Below are 19,222 nucleotides of genomic sequence, written 5' to 3'. Positions count from 1 at the left end.
TAACCTCTCCTTCAACGTCAACAAAACCAAGGGGCTGATCGTGGACTATAGGAGAAAGAAGGGAGAGCACGCCCCCATCCACATTGACGGGGGCACGGTGGGGAGGGTAAAAAGCTTCAAATTCCTGAGCATACACATCACCGAGGACCTGACATGGTCCCATCACATCGACACTGTGGTGAAAAAGGCGCAACAGCGCCTCTTCAACCTCGGGTGACTGAAGAAATTCGGCATGGCCCCTTAAGACTCTCACGGACTTCTACAGATGCACCATTGAGAGCGTTCTGCCGGGTTGCATCACCGCCTGGTACGGCAACTGCACCGCCCTCGATAGCGAGGCCCTACAGAGGGTGGGGCGGTCAGCCCAGTGTACCAGCGGGGGCACGCCGCCTGCCCTCCAGGACATTTACACCACTCGCTGTCGTAGCAAGTCCAGGAAGATCATGAAGGACCTCAGCCACCCCAGCCACGGATTGTTCACTCTGCTACCATCTGATAACCGAAGCATTTCACTGCACCCACTAGAACATCAGCTGAACTGTGTATGTGACTGCGGTCAAGGTCATTTGCAGCCTCATAGATTCCCAGGATCCAACAGTAGTGTCATGGTTTACATTTACAACTGTGCTCTTGATGTATCCACTCAAAAGGTGGTCTCTGAACTTGGTCAAAGCCTCTACCCGCACGTTGAACAGCTCGGCGCAGCTGCAGTTGTGGTCACGATGTTTACGCGGTCAGTAGTACTCTTGAGAGACTCTGTATGGCGACAGTCTCTTGTCTGGGTTGGCACCTCCAACCGCCATTGAACAACTCAGCATGGCTGCAGTCTTGGCCATGGAGTTGACACTTTCAGTAGTGTGCTTAAGAGACTCCACGTGGCGAGTCTCCGGACTTGGCTGGCGCCTCCAACCGCACCTTGAACAACTCAAGGCGGCTGCAGTCTTGGTCCCGAAGCCCCCCGCCCAGCAGTCATCGCTGGTCTTCTCCGGGAGTGCCTCGGTCGTGATGGACGTCGATCATCTCTACCCGTACCCGGCGGCGCCCGCTTAAATACACAGATTTAGTTCCGCCCCCACGGCCTCTCCCTCCCGAGCAGCCAATCAGTTGCCTATGCTGGGCGGCAGACATTCGTTACTCGCCTCTTGGCTCCAGTCAATCAACTTGGCACGTGCAGCGTCCTCCAATCGGAACCTCGAAAATCCGTGATATTAAACCTGATTTTTTTTTGGTAACAACTGCCACCAATCACGCATAGCCCCGTCGACTGCCCCCTCACCCCACGCCACCTGGCCTGTCCTGACTGGTCAATTCGTGTCCCGCCACCAATTAAGGCCAGACTGAGTGGCGCACTTGATTCCAGTGGGTGGGGTCTTTTTGGGAAATCTCCCCCCTATCCACTCACACCCCCCCCCCCCTTTACCTGATGTAACCTCAGCCACCTCGGCTCACCCAGGTGTGATAGTGCTCATCCACACCGTTACGCCACTAAACCAAACTCGTAAAGTCTTCACACAAAGCTACTCCATTTAGTGTGTTAACTGTCGGGGAAAGTGTGCGCGTGCTATTAAAATTTAACGAATACTTTACAGCTATTTCGGCACATAGGCTGCTGAATGAAGAGTCAGTCGAGAGGGTTTTGTTGACCATACTGCACCACACTGGTCAGTTCTGTGGCGAGATGTTAACTACCTCGCCTGGCATACAAGAGGCGGTGGGTTCGATCCCCACCCTGGAACCTGTATATTTTGAGTTTTCATGTTCTCTCTCTCTCCCCGTGGCCGCGTGGATTTTTCTCCGGCTTTTTCCCTCCACATTTAGTAACGTGCGTTTCGATTATTTGGCTGATATAAATTTCCACGCAATAAGCCACTTCGTTGGGCGATTATATTATTAGTGGTGAGGTCGCTTCTGAAAAAGAGCTATATAGCTAAGTGGGCCTTACCTGCTAAAACACAAATAATTTACAGTTATTGGTGAAATAGTTGCCACTCACCGCTGATCAGGGAATTATTTCTGGTCTTGCCGGTGTGCACAACATCCAGTACAGCAAGTCCTCGTTTAACGTGGTAGATGCGTTGCTGGAAAGTGCCGAGTTAAGCTAAAAACGCGTTATGTGCAAAGATTTCCCCAAAAATAATATAACGATAAAGTTTGTCAAGATACGATGCACACACACGGTGAGATGGTGCGTTACTGTATCATTCCGCATCCTGTATCACTGTCCCGCTCAACCGCGCAGCTCAAAAAAGTAGTTCGTCATCGACTACTCAGAGATGTTAACTACCTCGCCTGGTATGCAGGAGGTCGTGGGTTCGATCCCTAACCTGACGCCTGCTGTATATGTTTTCCCCGTGGTCGCGTAGATTTTGTTTCCGGGTCCTTGTTGCGTTTAGAGTATTCGATTGCTGTAAATGTCCACGTGATAAGCCACTTCGTTGAGCTGTCATTTGTGACCAGGTCGCTTCTGAAAAAGAGCTGTACAGCTCAGTCGGCTTTACCTGGTAAAATACAAACATGTATTAGTTTTAAACTGCGTTTTAAAGGGGCGCGTTCCGCGTCTCACACGCACAGGATGTCCGCACTTAGAAACGTGTTTGGAAGCAACTTTAAAAATTAGCACCGGTTCAGATATCACTCACCACTGATGCTAGCTGTTGTCAGGAATAAAACTTTAAAGTTGCCAGGTTCATTGCAACAATGAGCGACCCCACGACTCCAGCGCTCCATCCACACAGAGACATCAACACACACACAGACACATTTACAGAGACATCAACACACACACAGACACATCTACAGAGACATCAACACACACACAGACACATTTACAGAGACATCAACGCACACACAGACACATCTATAGAGACATAAACACACACAGACACATCTACAGAGACATCAACACACACACGGACACATCTACAGAGACATCAACACACACACAGACACATCTACAGAGACATCAACACACACAGACACATCTACAGAGACATCAACACACACACAGACACATCTACAGAGACATCAACACACACACAGACACATCTACAGAGACATCAACACACACACAAACAAAGACAGAGATCCCCCCCACCCCCTATCACCTTTCACAGACTCTTAGGGGTGAAGGCTGTTTGCGAGACTCTATTAACGCTGGCACTGCTACCAAGGAGGTGCTGTGACCAGCACCACGCTGTCTTGTGCCCCGGTGCTGATGTTTACTTCATCACGTCGGGTTCTTAGTCTAGTCAGAGTCACCTTGTGGAAGGCACGGGACCAGTCAAAGATAATCGCCACCGGTGGCTTGTTCACACGCTCACACTCGCCAGGAGTGGGAGACCTTTTCATGACCGAGGGATGAATTGGACTTTTAAACAGCGTTGGCAGGAAACACGTGACACACAACACACACCTCGGCCACTTAAATCGGAACACTACACTGGCCCAAGTTACGTCGGAGCTATTCACTTAGAAACTCATCGCTTGTTGCCAAGTTGGAAACATTGCGCCCCCCCCCCCCCCATAAGCACCCAAATAGTGCAGCGAAGATAATTGCAGTGTGGGGTTTCAAAGCGGGGTGTGGGGTAGGATAGAGCACCTCCCAATAGCACGGCTGGCTACGTACGGTACAAAGGAAGTTCAACATACTGTAACATACACACACGTGGCCACACGCCTGGTGGACCCTGCTCTGGAGGTGCTGTACTGATTCCCTGTCTTGTTGTCACATCGTGGCTCACGTAGCGGTCACTGGTGGATACTGGGCGGGGTGGGGGGGTCACGTCGTAAACTCATGACAACGCAACACATCTGGATCGAAAAACATTGCTCCTTTGACGCGTGCATTGTGAACACTCGATAGCAATCGATTGTATCGAAAAAAATAACAACGTTAAAGCCCTTCATTAATAACACACTGCTGTTGACCATACTTCACCACGCCGGTCAGTGCGGGTCAGGGAGGCCCAGGGCCGGTTCAGATAGCACTCGCCACTGACGTGAGCCGTGGGTGGCAACTGCACCGTGGGTACCATGCACCTCGCCTCTTACACTCGCAAACACTGCCCCCCCTCCCCCCTCCCCCTTACACCCCCCTAAGAGCCCTCCCCCCTCTTATCCAGCCCACCCCTCCTTACCCCCCCTCCTTATACCGCCCCCCTAATCTCCCCTTCTTATTCCCCTCCCTTAGCCCCCCCACCTAGCCCCCCCCCCCCCACCGCCGGTGCCCATCTTCGTCGTCGATCAAACTCCCTCGAGTCGCCGCGTGCCCCAGGTGAGGTGCACGCGCCCCAGGTGAGGTTCACGCGCCCCAGGTGAGGTGCACGCGCCCCAGGTGAGGTGCACGCGCCCCAAGTGAGGTTCACGCGCCCCAGGTGAGGTGCACGCGCCCCAGGTGAGGTTCACGCGCCCCAGGTGAGGTGCACGCGCCCCAGGTGAGGTTCACGCGCCCCAGGTGAGGTGCACGCGCCCCAGGTGAGGTTCACGCGCCCCAGGTGAGGTGCACGCGCCCCAGGTGAGGTTCACGCGCCCCAGGTGAGGTGCACGCGCCCCAGGTGAGGTTCACGCGCCCCAGGTGAGGTTCACGCGCCCCAGGTGAGGCTCACGCGCCCCAGGTGAGGTTCACGCGCCCCAGGTGAGGTGCACGCGCCCCAGGTGAGGTGCACGCGCCCCAGGTGAGGTGCACGCGCCCCAGGTGAGGTTCACGCGCCCCAGGTGAGGTGCACGCGCCCCAGGTGAGGCTCACGCGCCCCAGGTGAGGTGCACGCGCCCCAGGTGAGGTGCACGCGCCCCAGGTGAGGTGCACGCGCCCCAGGTGAGGTGCACGCGCCCCAGGTGAGGTGCACGCGCCCCAGGTGAGGTGCACGCGCCCCAGGTGAGGTGCACGCGCCCCAGGTGAGGTTCACGCGCCCCAGGTGAGGTTCACGCGCGGGTTCCCAGCTGCCGACGGTGTCGCGCCGGCAGTGGGCGGCGACCCGCGGGGCTCGCGGGCTGAGGCAGCGTCTCAGTGTCCCCGTGGGGGGGGGGGGTCAGGGGTCAGGGGCCCAAGTGTCGTGGGTGTGCACGGGGACGCTCTGCCGGGGAGAGCCGTGACGGGCGAGCGAAAGGGCCACGCCAGGCCACGCGGGGGGATACAGATCGCACGTGGAGTCGATTCAGCGTCGTATCCGCAGCGACCAGCGTGGTGAAGTATGACGGAACGAGCCCCCACCCCCTCCCCAGCCCTCGCCCTGCAGAGGGGCGAGAAAGGGGGGGGGGGCTTGCAAATCTGTTCGTGACGAGAGAAAGCCATGAACGTCACGGGATTGTAGTAGCAATGATGATAATAGTAGAAGTGTCCGGCTGGAAAAAGCCGTAAGTTTCAAACAACAACAAGAACAACCTACACAAAACGTGCATCGAAATCACAAAGCACGACGGCTGTGCGCTTTGTCCACACGATTCGTAATCGGTGTGTCTTGAGGCAGGTCGTTGCAGAGAAAACGAACGACGCCAACTTTCATCTCGAAGCCTCCACCCACACCCGACAGAGCAGAATGAGATCCACTTGTCACGCCCGACCGCCTTTGTCTCCGCAGTGGCGATGTTAACTACACACCGCACCAGGTACTCATTTGAGGCTGAGTCGACCTAGGGGAGGCCCAGGACCGGTTCAGATAATCGTCAATGGTGTTGGCCGTGAGCGGGAATCGAACCCGGGTGGCCGGGTTCATAGCGCAGCGCTCACTGCACTGATCTCACACTCACTCAGCGCTCACTGCACTGATCTCACACTCAGCGCTCATCGCTCTGATCTCACACTCACACTCACCGCTCTGATCTCACACTCAGCGCTCACCGCTCTGAGCTCACACTCACTCAGTGCTCACCGCGCTGATCTCACACTCACACTCACCGCTCTGATCTCACACTCAGCGCTCACCGCACTGATCTCACACTCACACTCACCGCTCTGATCTCACACTCAGCGCTCATCGCTCTGATCTCACACTCACACTCACCGCTCTGATCTCACACTCAGCGCTCACCGCTCTGAGCTCACACTCACTCAGTGCTCACCGCGCTGATCTCACACTCACACTCACCGCTCTGATCTCACACTCAGCGCTCATCGCTCTGATCTCACACTCACACTCAGCGCTCTGATCTCACACTCACCGCTCACCGCACTGATCTCACACTCACACTCAGCGCTCTGATCTCACACTCACCGCTCACCGCACTGATCTCACACTCACACTCAGCGCTCTGATCTCACACTCACCACTCACCGCACTGATCTCACACTCACACTCAGCGCTCTGATCTCACACTCACCACTCACCGCACTGATCTCACACTCACACTCAGCGCTCTGATCTCACACTCACCGCTCACCGCACTGATCTCACACTCACACTCAGCGCTCTGATCTCACACTCACCACTCACCGCACTGATCTCACACTCACACTCAGCGCTCTGATCTCACACTCACCGCTCACCGCACTGATCTCACACTCACACTCAGCGCTCTGATCTCACACTCACCGCTCACCGCACTGATCTCACACTCACACTCAGCGCTCTGATCTCACACTCACCGCTCACCGCACTGATCTCACACTCACACTCAGCGCTCTGATCTCACACTCACCGCTCACCGCACTGATCTCACTCTCACACAGCGCTCACCGCCCTGATCTCACTCACACTCAGCGCTCACCGCACTGATCTCACACTCACTCAGCGCACGCCACTGGGACTAACAACGCGGCCGCTTCAAGTGCGTCGCTAAACTGTCTCGGGCTCGAGGTCGGCCACGTGGGCCGCGCGTCGCGAACGGCGCTTCCATCGAAGGCCACTGGTGCCTCGACTCCGACCTCGAGCCTCCCCGCGTGCGTCGCTTAGCGGTGTGCACACGTGTCCCTCGCTCTCCGCATGGATGAGACTCACACGGCATCAAGGTGGGAGGGAGGGAGGGAGGGCGGTGGGGGGTGAGGAAGAGGGGAAGGCGGGGGGGACCCAGATGCTATCGGCAGCGCAACCTCAGATTTCACAGCTGTCTACGGACGACGAGATAATGAGAAAATTTACCAGGAAATGAGACGAGGCGCTGTAAGGAGATCCGTCGTTCAGGCAGAACGACCCAACCTCTCCTCGGATTGCCCACATCTTTTTAATTTGGGGGATATGAATCCATTGTCCCGAGCCGAGCGGTCGCGGCAAGAGGACAGGTCGCAGGAATGCTGACGGGACAAGGAGAAGACATCTTCATCTACTGCTCCCTCCAACTTGTCACGCAGCAACACGCGCGCTCGGTGTGCAGCAGCAGCAGCGTCAGCGGCGTTCGAGAGGAGGGATGGGGGGGGGGCTGGATGGGGGCCAGAACTCCCGGCTCGGTTGACCCCGAGCTCTTTGGAATGACCCCTTCCTCGCGCCCTCCCTCCCACGTCAGCGGGGAGCACCTGGCGGTGGACTTTACCGCAATGCACGAGGCTGCCGACACGGGGTGGGAACGTGTTGTGGCGCCTGTGTGTGCACCGATGTTTTCCCCGGCATTGTGAGTTCGATTGCCGCTCACGGACAATAACAGTGGCGAATATCTGAATCGGTTCTGGGCCTCCCCTAGGTCGACTCAGCCTCAAATGAGTACCTGGTGCGATGTGTTAACATCGCCACTGGGAAGGCGGCCTAGCGTAGTGTTGGACACCCACCCCCTCGTGTGCTGCTCCGGCCTTCATAGGTGCTGGCTAACAGCACTTTCCCCAACGGTATGGTAAGCCTATACGGGGGATCTTTGTTTTTGAGGGATGGGGTAAGCTGGCACATGCTGGGGCACAGCTGGTGCATCTCCTCGTCATCTCAGTCAACCCATGGCACCTGCCAGCCAGCCTTCGACTCTTCACGTGACCTCAGGGTCCACCTAGCCTGGCACAGCACTGTTGTGAAGTCACCGTCACTTAGCGGCGAGTCGCGGCTTTTGATGTGTTATGTGTTGGAAGTGGTGGCAAAGTGGATCTCGCGTTGTGCTAAGAACCCGGTGACCTGGGTTAAATTCCCAAACATGGCTAAGGGCGGTGCTGAGTGATATCGAAATGGTCCTGGGCATCTTTGGGTTAAATCAGCCTTTACGGACTGCCTGGTGTGGTCTGTGCACGTGAGGACTGGGGACACTAAGGAGATCGGCTGCGGGGTCTTAGATCCCCACGCGAACTGTGCAGGCCTCAATAGGCGCTGACTAACAGCACGACATGCTCTAGTCTCTTACAACTGTGATGATCGCCACGTGCGTCTCTGTCTGTGGAATGAGTGGACGTCGGGCCTCCACGTGTGTGGTTTCCAGAGGCAGACTCTGCAGCGGTGGACATTGGTGACAATTCTGTGCTGATGACTCACAAAAAAATAAAACCGGTTCACAGTCGCCTATCACTGTGTCGCTTCTGTTGTAATTTAGTCACATTTGAATATCTGATGGTGGGGGGAGGGGAGGGTGAATGTCTAATGGGGATATCTCACGGTGTGAATATCCAATGAAGCTCTATGACTCCTGCAGCCACGAGTGGCCGCTACATTCATCAACATGTTCATAATAAGAATGTTGAATTTCAACCGTGAATCATCGGGACAGGGGGCCAGTTTTGCCACCAGTGTGTTCGGGTTTGAAGAGACCTGGCACCGATATTGTGTTGGACTTTATTACGGTATCACTGTGCAGTTTTGATAATCGACCTCGGCTGACCGAGACATTTCTCCTGCTCCTGCTTTGGACTGTGGAACGCATGACAGCCCTGGAAGGGGGAGGGCGGGTGGTGGTGGTGACGATGAATTACTAAAGATTTGTGGACAAATAATCATAATCTGCACTGGTACGCCATAGTCCATTTGAAACATTATTTTTATTGATTCAAGTATTTTGAAAATCACCGTTTTGGATCAGAGTTTAACATAACACACAATCCACTCATAGTACAGTACAGTATTTTAAAACAATAAACATATCTGGGTTGTTGGAGCTGCTACCCTGTTGTAAATTAACGGAAATAACTATCGAGCACAGAGGGCTGGGCGCCACGATGGCTAGGAGATGTTAACTACCTCGCCTGGTATACAGGAGGTCTGTGTCTCTCTCTCATCATCACGGTGGCTAGGAGATGTTAACTACCTCGCCTGGTACACAGGAGGTCGTGGGTTCGATCCCGACCCTGACGCCTGCTGCTGTATATTTGGAGTTTTCGTGTCTCTCTCTCTCCCCGTGGTCGTGTGGATGTCTCCGGCTCCTCCGAGGTTTCCCCTCCACATTTAGAATCAACATCACGCGTTTAGAGTATATATGGCTGCTGAAAAATTCCACATGATAAGCCACTTCGTTGAGATATCATTTGTGGCCAGGCCACTTTTGAAAAATAAGCTACAGCGTATAGCTCAGTGGACTTCACTTGGTAAATTAGTTAGACTGAGGCATCTTTAAGTTCATGACTGCAAGATGAGTGTTTACCTCTGGGCCGGGAATGTGTGTGCGTTGTGATTCAATTAACATTCGACCAACATTTGAATGTTTCATACGGTAACTAATGTTACGTGCCCTTTGTCACCTCACTGCTGGGATGAAGGCCTCCCCAATGCGTAGAATTCATGGGAGATGTTTTGACCATACCTCACCACACTGGGTCGTGCGGGCTTTGGTGACGTGTGCGCCCAGGACCGGTTCCGGTATCGGCTCGCCGCTGATGTTAGCCTTGTCCGGGATTTGAGCTCAGCTCTCGGGTTCATTGCGCAGATAGTCACATTGTGCACGCGTGCAGCTCCTGTGTCAATCCACTGCTGAATGAAAACTATCCCGCGCCGTCTGGGTCATGGGGTTACTTTCTTTAACCATACTTCACCACGCTGGTCAATGCGGGCGGATGGAGGCGGGGGGAGCATCGACGTGGGAGCTCAGAAGTCGAGTGTAGCCTTGTGGATGTTGCTGCCAGAGCTCTCCACTGCTGACGACCTGCCTGCGCACGGTTGGCGTTCAGCTCAACGCCCGCTTCGGTTCTGAGATCTGGCGAAATCAAATCACGTGCATTGCAGGTGGATCTGGTCCGAGAGATTGTTTCACAATCCGTAGTGACAATTTTCGTTTTTCTTTGGGAACAAGAATATTATCGTCTGAAAAATGTATTCTTGAGAACAGCTGTAGGTCCTCGCTAAGTGTGCATTCGTAGAAAATAACCCATTAGGATGTCCTTGAATATAAATTCACCTCGTTACAAACAAGAATTTCAACAAAGCCCAGACAGTTTCCTTTCATTGCGACTCCACTCAACTGATCCCCCGCATCGGTCGTTCCAATTTGGGAAAGCTATACTTAAAGTATCTATCAATATTGGTTATATTTCGATTTAAAGCTTTTGTGACTGCAGGGATTATTTTATTATGTTTTATTTTTATTATTTACCTTCTACGTGACTTTACCGAAAGAACCAAGAAGATGAATATTGGTTATGGTAACTAATCGCCTGACTTGTCAAGCTAAACAGATATGGGAGCTCCTTTCTTTTCCATCAACGTCCATGCCATCAAGAAAATCATTCTGCTCAAAGAGCTCTACATGTCCCAAAAGCTTTTGGTTACCTTATACCCAAGTGCATTACTTTTAGCCCAAGTCACCCCTCCAGCATACATTTGGCTTGAATCCACGTGTCTGCCTTCGCAAGAAGGGACGTTTATTCATAGTTTTGGAGGTGAGAATTTATGTAGATGGTGATATATTAGATCATCATGAACGAATTATTTCGCTGCAAACCTTCAATGACCGATACCAGCTTTCCAGATATCTCTTTTGCTACACATTTGCAAACGTGAAGTCGCATCACACCTGTGATGTGTTGTCTTCATCGCACCATCTCTGAGACTGTGGTGTGGATCGCTCAGTCTTGAATCTCGATGTCGGGGGCCATGAGGCTGGGAACGTGGTCGAGGACAAAAGCTGCCAAGGCGAAGCGAGGCCAAGGCCTGGGCCCTCTTTAGGTCAAGGCCAGTCTCGAGAGAGGGCCGGGCACTCTATGCAGGATATGAATTATGCAATAGTATGCATATTCTGCTATTGCAGAGCTGACAGGAGTTCAAAATAACTCACAAACACCCAACACAGAAAATCCCTGGCTTCGATCTTCCACGAAGCTCACGGTCCACCATGAACAGCATCCGTACAAACCGTGATGTGACGGTGGCACGAAATGTCTCGATTTGCCAAGGAGACGTTATCGTCGGGACTCGATATCTCACGAATGATTGTATGTGGCCGTCCTACCTCCAAACCCTCCCAGACCCTGCCCACCTCGAACAGTGTGGAGGGGCGCGGCGGCGGCGGTGGTGGTGGTGTGATATTTGCAAGAGCTCAGCCCCAGACAGGTATGGATTACATCAAGCTCCGGCTTAACCATCCTGGTCCCGGTAGAAACTAACAGCGAGCGATCCGCACCACGTGCCATCAATCGGTATAGTCTTTCTACCACGTGACGTAGACACCGCTGATTCAAATTAATCAACGAAGGGGCGTCATATTTATCAATCATCAGGTGCGTGCAGCGTGCGGAGACTTAATGTGAGGGCGAGTGCATTGCAAGCGCCATGCACGTGACATAACCCGGCATGCCCGCACGGGATTGACACGTCACACATGCATGGCGTGACGTCACACAGTCGTACTGCCCGATGACCAAATCACTCGGGAGCTAAGCTAAGCAGGTTTGAGCCTGGAGTGCGCTCGGATGGGTGGTGACCGTTGCCGTGCCCCGAAGAACTGTGCGGTCGACGTTGTCAGCAATAGAGGGCAGCGCAGGGGAATCCATAAATCATCATTCTTATGCTCTGCGTGTTAAACTTCTTTCGCGCTGTACGCAGCCGTCAACGCATCCACCTACTGCTACTTGACGAGTGTGGTGGTGTGTGGTCAAATAGCCGTGACATAGCCAGCAGCGGGTTGACGCAACGCACGACCAGAGAACGAGAGGCTTGTACAGCCTGGTCCAGATGTCTTGTGTCTTGTGACAGCCCCGATTATGTGACTGCTAACATTTTTTTCAGACCACATCCACTTTGAGTTCACTCACAGCCCCGTCCCATTCACGCCCCCCTCACTCAACATCTTGCTTTGAGAGCTCTCCAATCGCGCTGCGGATATAGTCAAACGTATTAACGGCACGTATTAATAATAATAAAGTAACAATGATAACGACATTATTTATTTATGTTTGTTGCAGGAAAGCCTCAACGAGTCTCGCAGCTCGTTGACGGGAAGGCCCTGCAATGGGGGGAGATGGTGGTGTGGGGAGGGGGGGGGGCTAATGGGACGTGGTCATCAGAAGAAGTAAAGATCGCCACGTGGAGCTCTGCTCACAGCCGGGACGAGCTCCGTCACACGTAGACGCTGACGGCGCGTCCGTTGGGGGCGTTCGCGTCGAGGAAGTTGACTTTGGCTTTTCTCGTCGACGACGACGACGAACTGAAGGAGGTCTTGGGCGACGCGAGGTCTCGCTGCGGCACCAGTCTGCAATTCGGACATCTCGACGCGTCGCAGCTGCTGCAGCTGCTGCTGCTGCTTAAAGAGGTCGCCCGCTCCGGGCGACTCGGCGGGCGGCAGGGGCCGTGCGATGCGACGCATGGAGCGTGCGGACGGCCCGTGGCCCGGGCGCTTGGCCAGACACGCGGCCACGGCGAGCGCGAGGCCGCCCGCGAACAGCAGGAAGGAGGCCATCCAGCCGGCGAAGAGCGCCTCGCCGAACTCCCAGCGCGGCACGTAGTCCGGAATGTTCTCGTCGAAGAAGAGCGCCACCGTGTCCATGGCCACCGTGCACACGGGAGCCATCACGGCGGCGCTGGCGACGAGGAAGGCCAGCGCGCCGGCCAGCGAGGCGGCGCGCTTGTGCGTCGTGTTGCCGCGACCGCCGAGGAAGGTGGTGCACTTCATGCCGAGCGCCGTGAGCAGCGTGCCCACCAGGCCGAGCACGTCGGCGGCGCACATGAGGATGCGCGCCATCTGCAGCGTCGGGATGAGGTCCATGAGCGACTCGTAGTCCCGGCACTGGATGTTGTCCCCTTGGTCGACGCACGAGCCCCAGAGGCCGATGAGAAAGTTCTCGGCGAGCGGCGCGATGTCCGAGTTGAGCGACTGCCAGTGGGGCAGCACCGTGGTGACGCAGGCGAGGAGCCAGCCGCACACGCTCACGGCCAGCCCCACCAGCTGCAGGTCGCACACGCGAGCCATTGGCGTCCCGCGAGCCCGCCCGCCCGCCTCCTCTGCCTGCGGGGTCCGAGCGGTGGGGAGGAGAGGGCATCAACGCGCATCGCACGCGCGCGTTTGACAGCGGCCTTGAGTATACTAATAGGGGTTTTCCCATTTTTATCTGGCAACAAAACTGACACCTTTAGCAAGGAATCATGCTTACATTAACCACAATACTTGCAGTCTTTGAACTGTGCGCCTTTTGGCGTCATCTGGTCGAACACCATATGAGACTAGGCTCTAAAGAAAGCTGTCTCTGGTGTGGACCAATCAGTTTCAAGTACAATGCATAAATTATCAGAGTATTGTTTTTTGTTTGCGTTTGACTGCAAGTATTGTGGTTAATGTAAGCATGATTCTTTGCAAAAGGTGTCAGTTTTGTTGCCAGAAAAAAAGGGAAAAACTCTGTTAAAGTGATAAAATCACGAGGAATGCCATCAACGCGGCAACCGAACATCGATTATAATTAATCGATCTCCCGGTCGCCAGAGCAAACGAGACGAATACAGCCACGAGAGGGAGCACCGGCGGCTAGGCCTCCTCTTCCACGATGCCCAGGGGTCTTGGATGAGGCGGCAGTGACCCACACGTGAAGCTGACCCCACGCTACCTGCTGATCGACCGGAGCGGTGTCGTTACAAAAAAAAAAGACCAATTGTTGAAACTGCCGCAGTGCTCGGAGATCAAATCAGCGACCTCTGGATCGCAAAGTCCACATCGTGCGAACCATTACAAGACGGCAGAAGCACTGCGTCTGATAAGGGTGGTTGATTAGAGAGCACGCCCACCGCAGGAGACGGAGCGGTGACATTAACTCGCGTGTCGCCGCCCGGAACAAGCCGCCAGGTCGCAGGACCGCGAGGGATAGTGGCGGCTTGGGGAGTCCTTCATCCAGCAGTGGATGGATCACGGCCGATGAAGATGATGCGTTTTTATAGTTTGACAATAAAAACGCAGTTTACCAAAGTGTCGTAAAGATGGATTTGTTGTTGTTGCATCAGTTAAGTGTTCCACTGCCAGCACTCGTGACATCGTGGGCCAGAGACGAGAGAACGACATCGGAAAGATGCGCAAAGAAGCATGGAGAGGTGGAAAGAGAAACTCGTGGATCGAGGGACAAATGTAAGTCAGAGACAATGACTGTCAATAACAGTGACACACTCGCTAGATGGACGAGACAGCTGAGAGAGAGATCAGCAGCAGCTGAAGGAGAAAGCACGGATGAGGAGCGATGAGATGAGTTAATCTACCCCCGCGAGATGGATCGTGGCATCGCCTTCATCCAGCAGTGGACAGAGAGCAGCTGACGGCGAGTGACCCTCACAAGTGGAACGCGGTGCACTCCTTGGACAGTCAAGAGCCGGGGGGGGGGGGGGGGGGGTTGGTGTCTGTGAGCGTGGCCCGTGCCGTGATGCGGCACTGTGGAGGAGGAGGAGGATGGTGGATCACACGCAGCTCGCTCGACTCACAAAGCCGTGGGCGCTGCGGTACCGTGACCCCGACTTGCCAGGAGATCGTGTTACCCCGCCTGCTGGGGTGGCTCTGGGTGCTCCCCGCTCGACACCACCTTCATATGTAGAGCACCGCAGAGCTTGGCCAATTGTTGTCTGCTTGCTCACTGCCTGACTGCGAGAGTGCGAATCCTACGCAGTGGCACGTATCAAGTTAACTTGGGGCGCCACGGTGGCTAAAATATGTTAACTTCCTCGCCTGGCACACAGGAGGTCGTGGGTTCGATCCCGTCCCTGACGCCTGCTGTGTATTTGGACTTTGCGTGTCTCTCTCCCCGTGGTCGCGTGGATTTATCTCCGGGTACTCCGGGTTTTTCCTCCGCAATTAGATTCAACATCACATGACGATAAGCCACTTCGTTGAGCTTTCATTTGTGATAACCAGCTGGCTTATGAAAAATTGCTGTATAGCTGAGTGGGCCTTAGCTGGTAAAATAAAAAAAGAGAGTTTAGTAAAAAAGTTTTCGCCATAAGCACGAAAAAAGCAAGTTAAAATTAACATTATTAGCGTTATTTCTTGTACGTACAGACCGGTCCTCAGCCATAGTAATGTGGAAGTTCTTTGTCCTGGGAGACACCGGGCACTGAGTGAGTCAAAGCAGCGTGGGTGGCGCAGTGCCTCGGCCTTGATGATCATCTCTGAGAGTTACGAACAAAAAATATCTCGCCCGGCAGTTTGATGAAAATGAAAGGTTCTAATTCATGAAGTGAATGGTGTCGGTTGTCATGATAGTAGCCGCCCCCCCCCCCCTCGGCACCCCCCCCCTCCCGATCCCCGACAAAAAGTTGAATTGTCATCAAAAGCTCAGCTCGGGTCGCTCACTCTCCGGAGCGGAGACGTTGGTCGAACTAAACACGAATTAAACAGAAATGCACAAACCCGCCGGAGGCTACGATTATCTCATTGAAACGTTGATTCATATACAGCACGACGAATTGATGCGTGTGCTATGGAAAAGGGCCATCTCACCCGAAACGTCGCCCATTAGATACAGAAAAAAAGTATGTTCCCTTTCAAGGCCGCGGTGTCGATGTGTACGAACGTGTCGCGCACACGGTTTAATTGTGCACCACTAATCCACTGACTGCGCGCCGCTGGGAACGCAGCGGCGGCACGCTCAGCGAGACGGCCTCGCACGGCGCTCACGCTGCCCACCCTCGCACGGCACTCACGCTGCCCAACCTCGCACGGCACTCACGCTGCCCAACCTCCCACGGCACTCACGCTGCCCAACCTCGCACGGCGCTCACGCTGCCCACCCTCGCACGGCACTCACGCTGCCCACCCTCGCACGGCACTCACGCTGCCCACCCTCACACGGCACTCACGCTGCCCACCCTCGCACGGCACTCACGCTGCCCACCCTCGCACGGCGATCACGCCCCGCTTTACGCCGGGGGTTGCGTTCCTGAAATACGCGACGACGAATCTCGAAACGGCGTCGAAATGAAACGGCGTCAATTACGCGATCTAACAAAAAAAACCCTCCTCTGTTATGGATGATATTGGTCGCGAAAGCCAGCGACGTGTTGAACGGGTCAGGGCCGACGTGGAGGCTGCGGCGTGTGGGTGGTGGAGGCGACGGCTGAGTGGCAACGGACGCGAGCGAGGGGTCCAGACGACGCAACTCGCGGGTACGAAGTGACGACGTCGTTGCGAAACGACGTTAAACAAGGTGGGGGTGGGGGTGAGACGTAGATGTGGGTATCGCTGTTACCTTCTTGGATCGGAACCCTCCAACGGATGGGCGAGCGAAGTCGGCAGTCACCTGCACGGCAACGAGGAGACAGAGACCCCTGACATCTGTGTGCGTGTCCAACGGCGCCACCAACCACAACCACCAAACACAACCACCAACCACCAACCACAACCACCAAACACGACCACCAACCACGACCACCAACCACAACCACCGACCACAAAAAAAACCAATTCAGAGCCCTTTGTAAACCCGGCCATGCTGATTGTCTCCCCAGACTTGACCGCTCTGGCCACTGCGCGTTGATCACGATGGGAAGTGCGGGCGGATCGATAACACGGGTTCAGATGTCACGCGCCACTGACGGTAGCCGTGAGCGGGGATCCAACTGGGGTCGCCGGGGGTCACGGCGCGGAGCGGTACCGCTAGAGCAGCACCCCACTCGTGAACGACACAGACAAAGATCCCCCGTGGAGCCTTCGCCGGCTGTTAGGGCAAGTGCTGTTAGCGAGCAGGACCTACGAAGGCCGGCACGGCACACGAGGGGGCGGGGTGCTCAGCACCACCACGCCCGGCCGCCTTTGTCTCCCCCGGGTGGCGACGTTCACAAACCGCGCCAAGTACTCGAGATTTGAGACCGATTCGAGCAACGGGAGGCCCAGGGCCGGTTCAGATGATGTCTATCACAGTGTGCGAGCGGTCACCCCTCTTCTGTAAACACACAAAGACAAAGATGCCCCGCATAGCCTTAACAGACTGTAGGGGCAAGTGCTGTTAGCGAGCACCTATGAAGGCCAGCACGGCACACGAGGGGGTGGGTGGCCAACACCACGCCCGGCCGCCTTTGTCTCCCTAGTGGCGATGTTTACACATCGCACCAGGTACTCATTTGAGGCTGAGTCGACCTAGGGGAGGCCCAGGACCGGTTCAGATAATCGTCACTGGTATTTGCCGTGAGCGAGAATCGAACCCGGGTCGCCAGGTTCGTAGTGCAGCGAAACACACAAACACACACACACAAATACACACACACAAACAAACACACAAACAAACACACACAAACAAACACACACACAAACATACACACAAACACACACACACACAAACACACACATACACACACAAACACACACACAAACAGACAAACACATACAAATACACACACAAATACACACACAAACACACACAAACACACACATACACACACAAACACACACAAACACACAAACACCGCGTGGTCACTCCGCTCACCGTGCAATGGACCCGCGCGCTCGTTCGCAACGAAGCGACACGCGGCAAATCTGAGCGGGCGCGCAGCAGCGCGAGTTCACGACATCGTGCGGCAAATCCACGGCGACAGCAAACGCCGGTTGCTGGTCTTCAAGTCGCGCTGCTGGCGGCTTCTCAGATTAGAGGTGAAGATTTTAAACCTCCACTCCCACCGACCCCACCGCCCGCCCCTCTCTCGCCTCTTCCCGTCGAAAATATATTTATAAATCCTTCATTTAAAAGCGCCCCCCACCCCCCCGCACCTGTTGCCGATGTGGCTGTTTGCACAGCGTGCGCGCTCCGCACCGTCAAGCTCTCCGCTCGCCTCGCGGCCTCGAGTCCTTTCTTGTCGCTCCCCGCGATGGGAAGTGGAGACGGGGGGGGGGGGGGGCGCTCCCTCTTCACGACGGAGAGCTCTCCCGCACTCAGGAGACGCTTAAAGCCGCCCGGCGAGGGGGAAGGAGGGGGGGGGAGGGGGAGGAGGAGGGGGGAGGAGGTGGGAGGAGGGGGGGAGGAGGAGGGGGGAGGAGGAGGAGCAGGGGGGAGGAGGGGGGTGGAGGATGGGGAAGAGGAGGGGGGAGGAGGGAGGAGGAGGAGGGAGGAGGAGGAGGGGGAGGAGGAGGGGGGAGGAGGGAGGAGGAGGAGGAGGGGGGAGGAGTAGGGAGGAGGAGGAGGGGGAGGAAGAGGGGGAGGAGGAGGGGGAGGAGGAGGGGGGGAGGAGGAGGGAGGAGGAGGAGGAGGGGGGAGGAGGAGGGGGGAGGAGGGGGTGGATGAGGGGGGAGGAGGAAGGAGGAGGGAGGAGGATGAGGAGGGAGGAGGAGGGTGTAGGAGGAGGGGGGAGGAGGTGCCCGGCGAAGTGGCGCGGGTGCGAGGGAGGGAGGGAGGGTTGGTCAGCGTGGCCAAATGTGTTGCCAGCCTAATTAAATGTACGTGCGTGTGTGTTGGACTTGTTTTCACCGTAGGTAGCCAACCGTGATAATCGGAGGTGCGGGAGGAGGACAACAAACTAAACACAAAAAGCAGTTCTATAGAAGTGAGTTTGTCAATCTAGATGGTGATTTAAAAGTGCATCGCTCCACTGGCTTCCGAATATTGGAAGGAAGAGCGTTCCAGACGGCCGCGGACGCACATCTGAAAGCGCGCGGTGGCGGTGACCGCCGTCTTTGCTCGATGGCTTCGCCAAAAGCTGCTGCTGCGAGGATGAGCGGAGTGAGCGTGATGATGGTTTACGGCGAGAGGTTTTGTGGTTCATTTGTGCCAAGCGCCTTGTGTGTGTGTAATGAGTGCGACCTTGCAATGAGTTCGTTCGGCAACGGGAAGCCAATGCAGCTCGCCCAGCACTGGATTGTAGACATTGGACGTTTGCACTGGGAAACTTCACTTTTTTTCATATTTCCACGACCCTCTGTAGAATTGCCTCCGACCAATTTACCCGGTAAATGCGTCGGACCTCGCCAAAAAAATCTAAGCGGGCATTGAGCCTGGCTCGTGCTT

At 55.2% G+C, this 19,222-nt stretch overlaps 1 protein-coding gene across 1 annotated transcript; it reads right to left on the bottom strand.

Moving 5' to 3' along the window:
- Positions 1 to 8,856: 8,856 nt before the first annotated feature.
- LOC133350075 (putative claudin-24) lies at positions 8,857 to 17,918 on the bottom strand. Its single transcript, XM_061564069.1, is given in 4 exon segments — positions 8,857 to 12,509; positions 12,511 to 13,266; positions 16,478 to 16,528; positions 17,711 to 17,918. Coding segments are annotated over 2 exon segments (849 nt in total). The 5' UTR covers positions 13,231 to 13,266; positions 16,478 to 16,528; positions 17,711 to 17,918; the 3' UTR covers positions 8,857 to 12,380.
- Positions 17,919 to 19,222: the final 1,304 nt, after the last annotated feature.

The sequence above is a fragment of the Lethenteron reissneri genome, chromosome 32 (assembly GCF_015708825.2).
Source record: "Lethenteron reissneri isolate LAM-NWPU_2019-01 chromosome 32, ASM1570882v1, whole genome shotgun sequence".
In the NCBI taxonomy this organism is placed as follows: domain Eukaryota; kingdom Metazoa; phylum Chordata; class Hyperoartia; order Petromyzontiformes; family Petromyzontidae; genus Lethenteron; species Lethenteron reissneri.
This window is presented reverse-complemented; position numbering and strand designations above follow the sequence as displayed.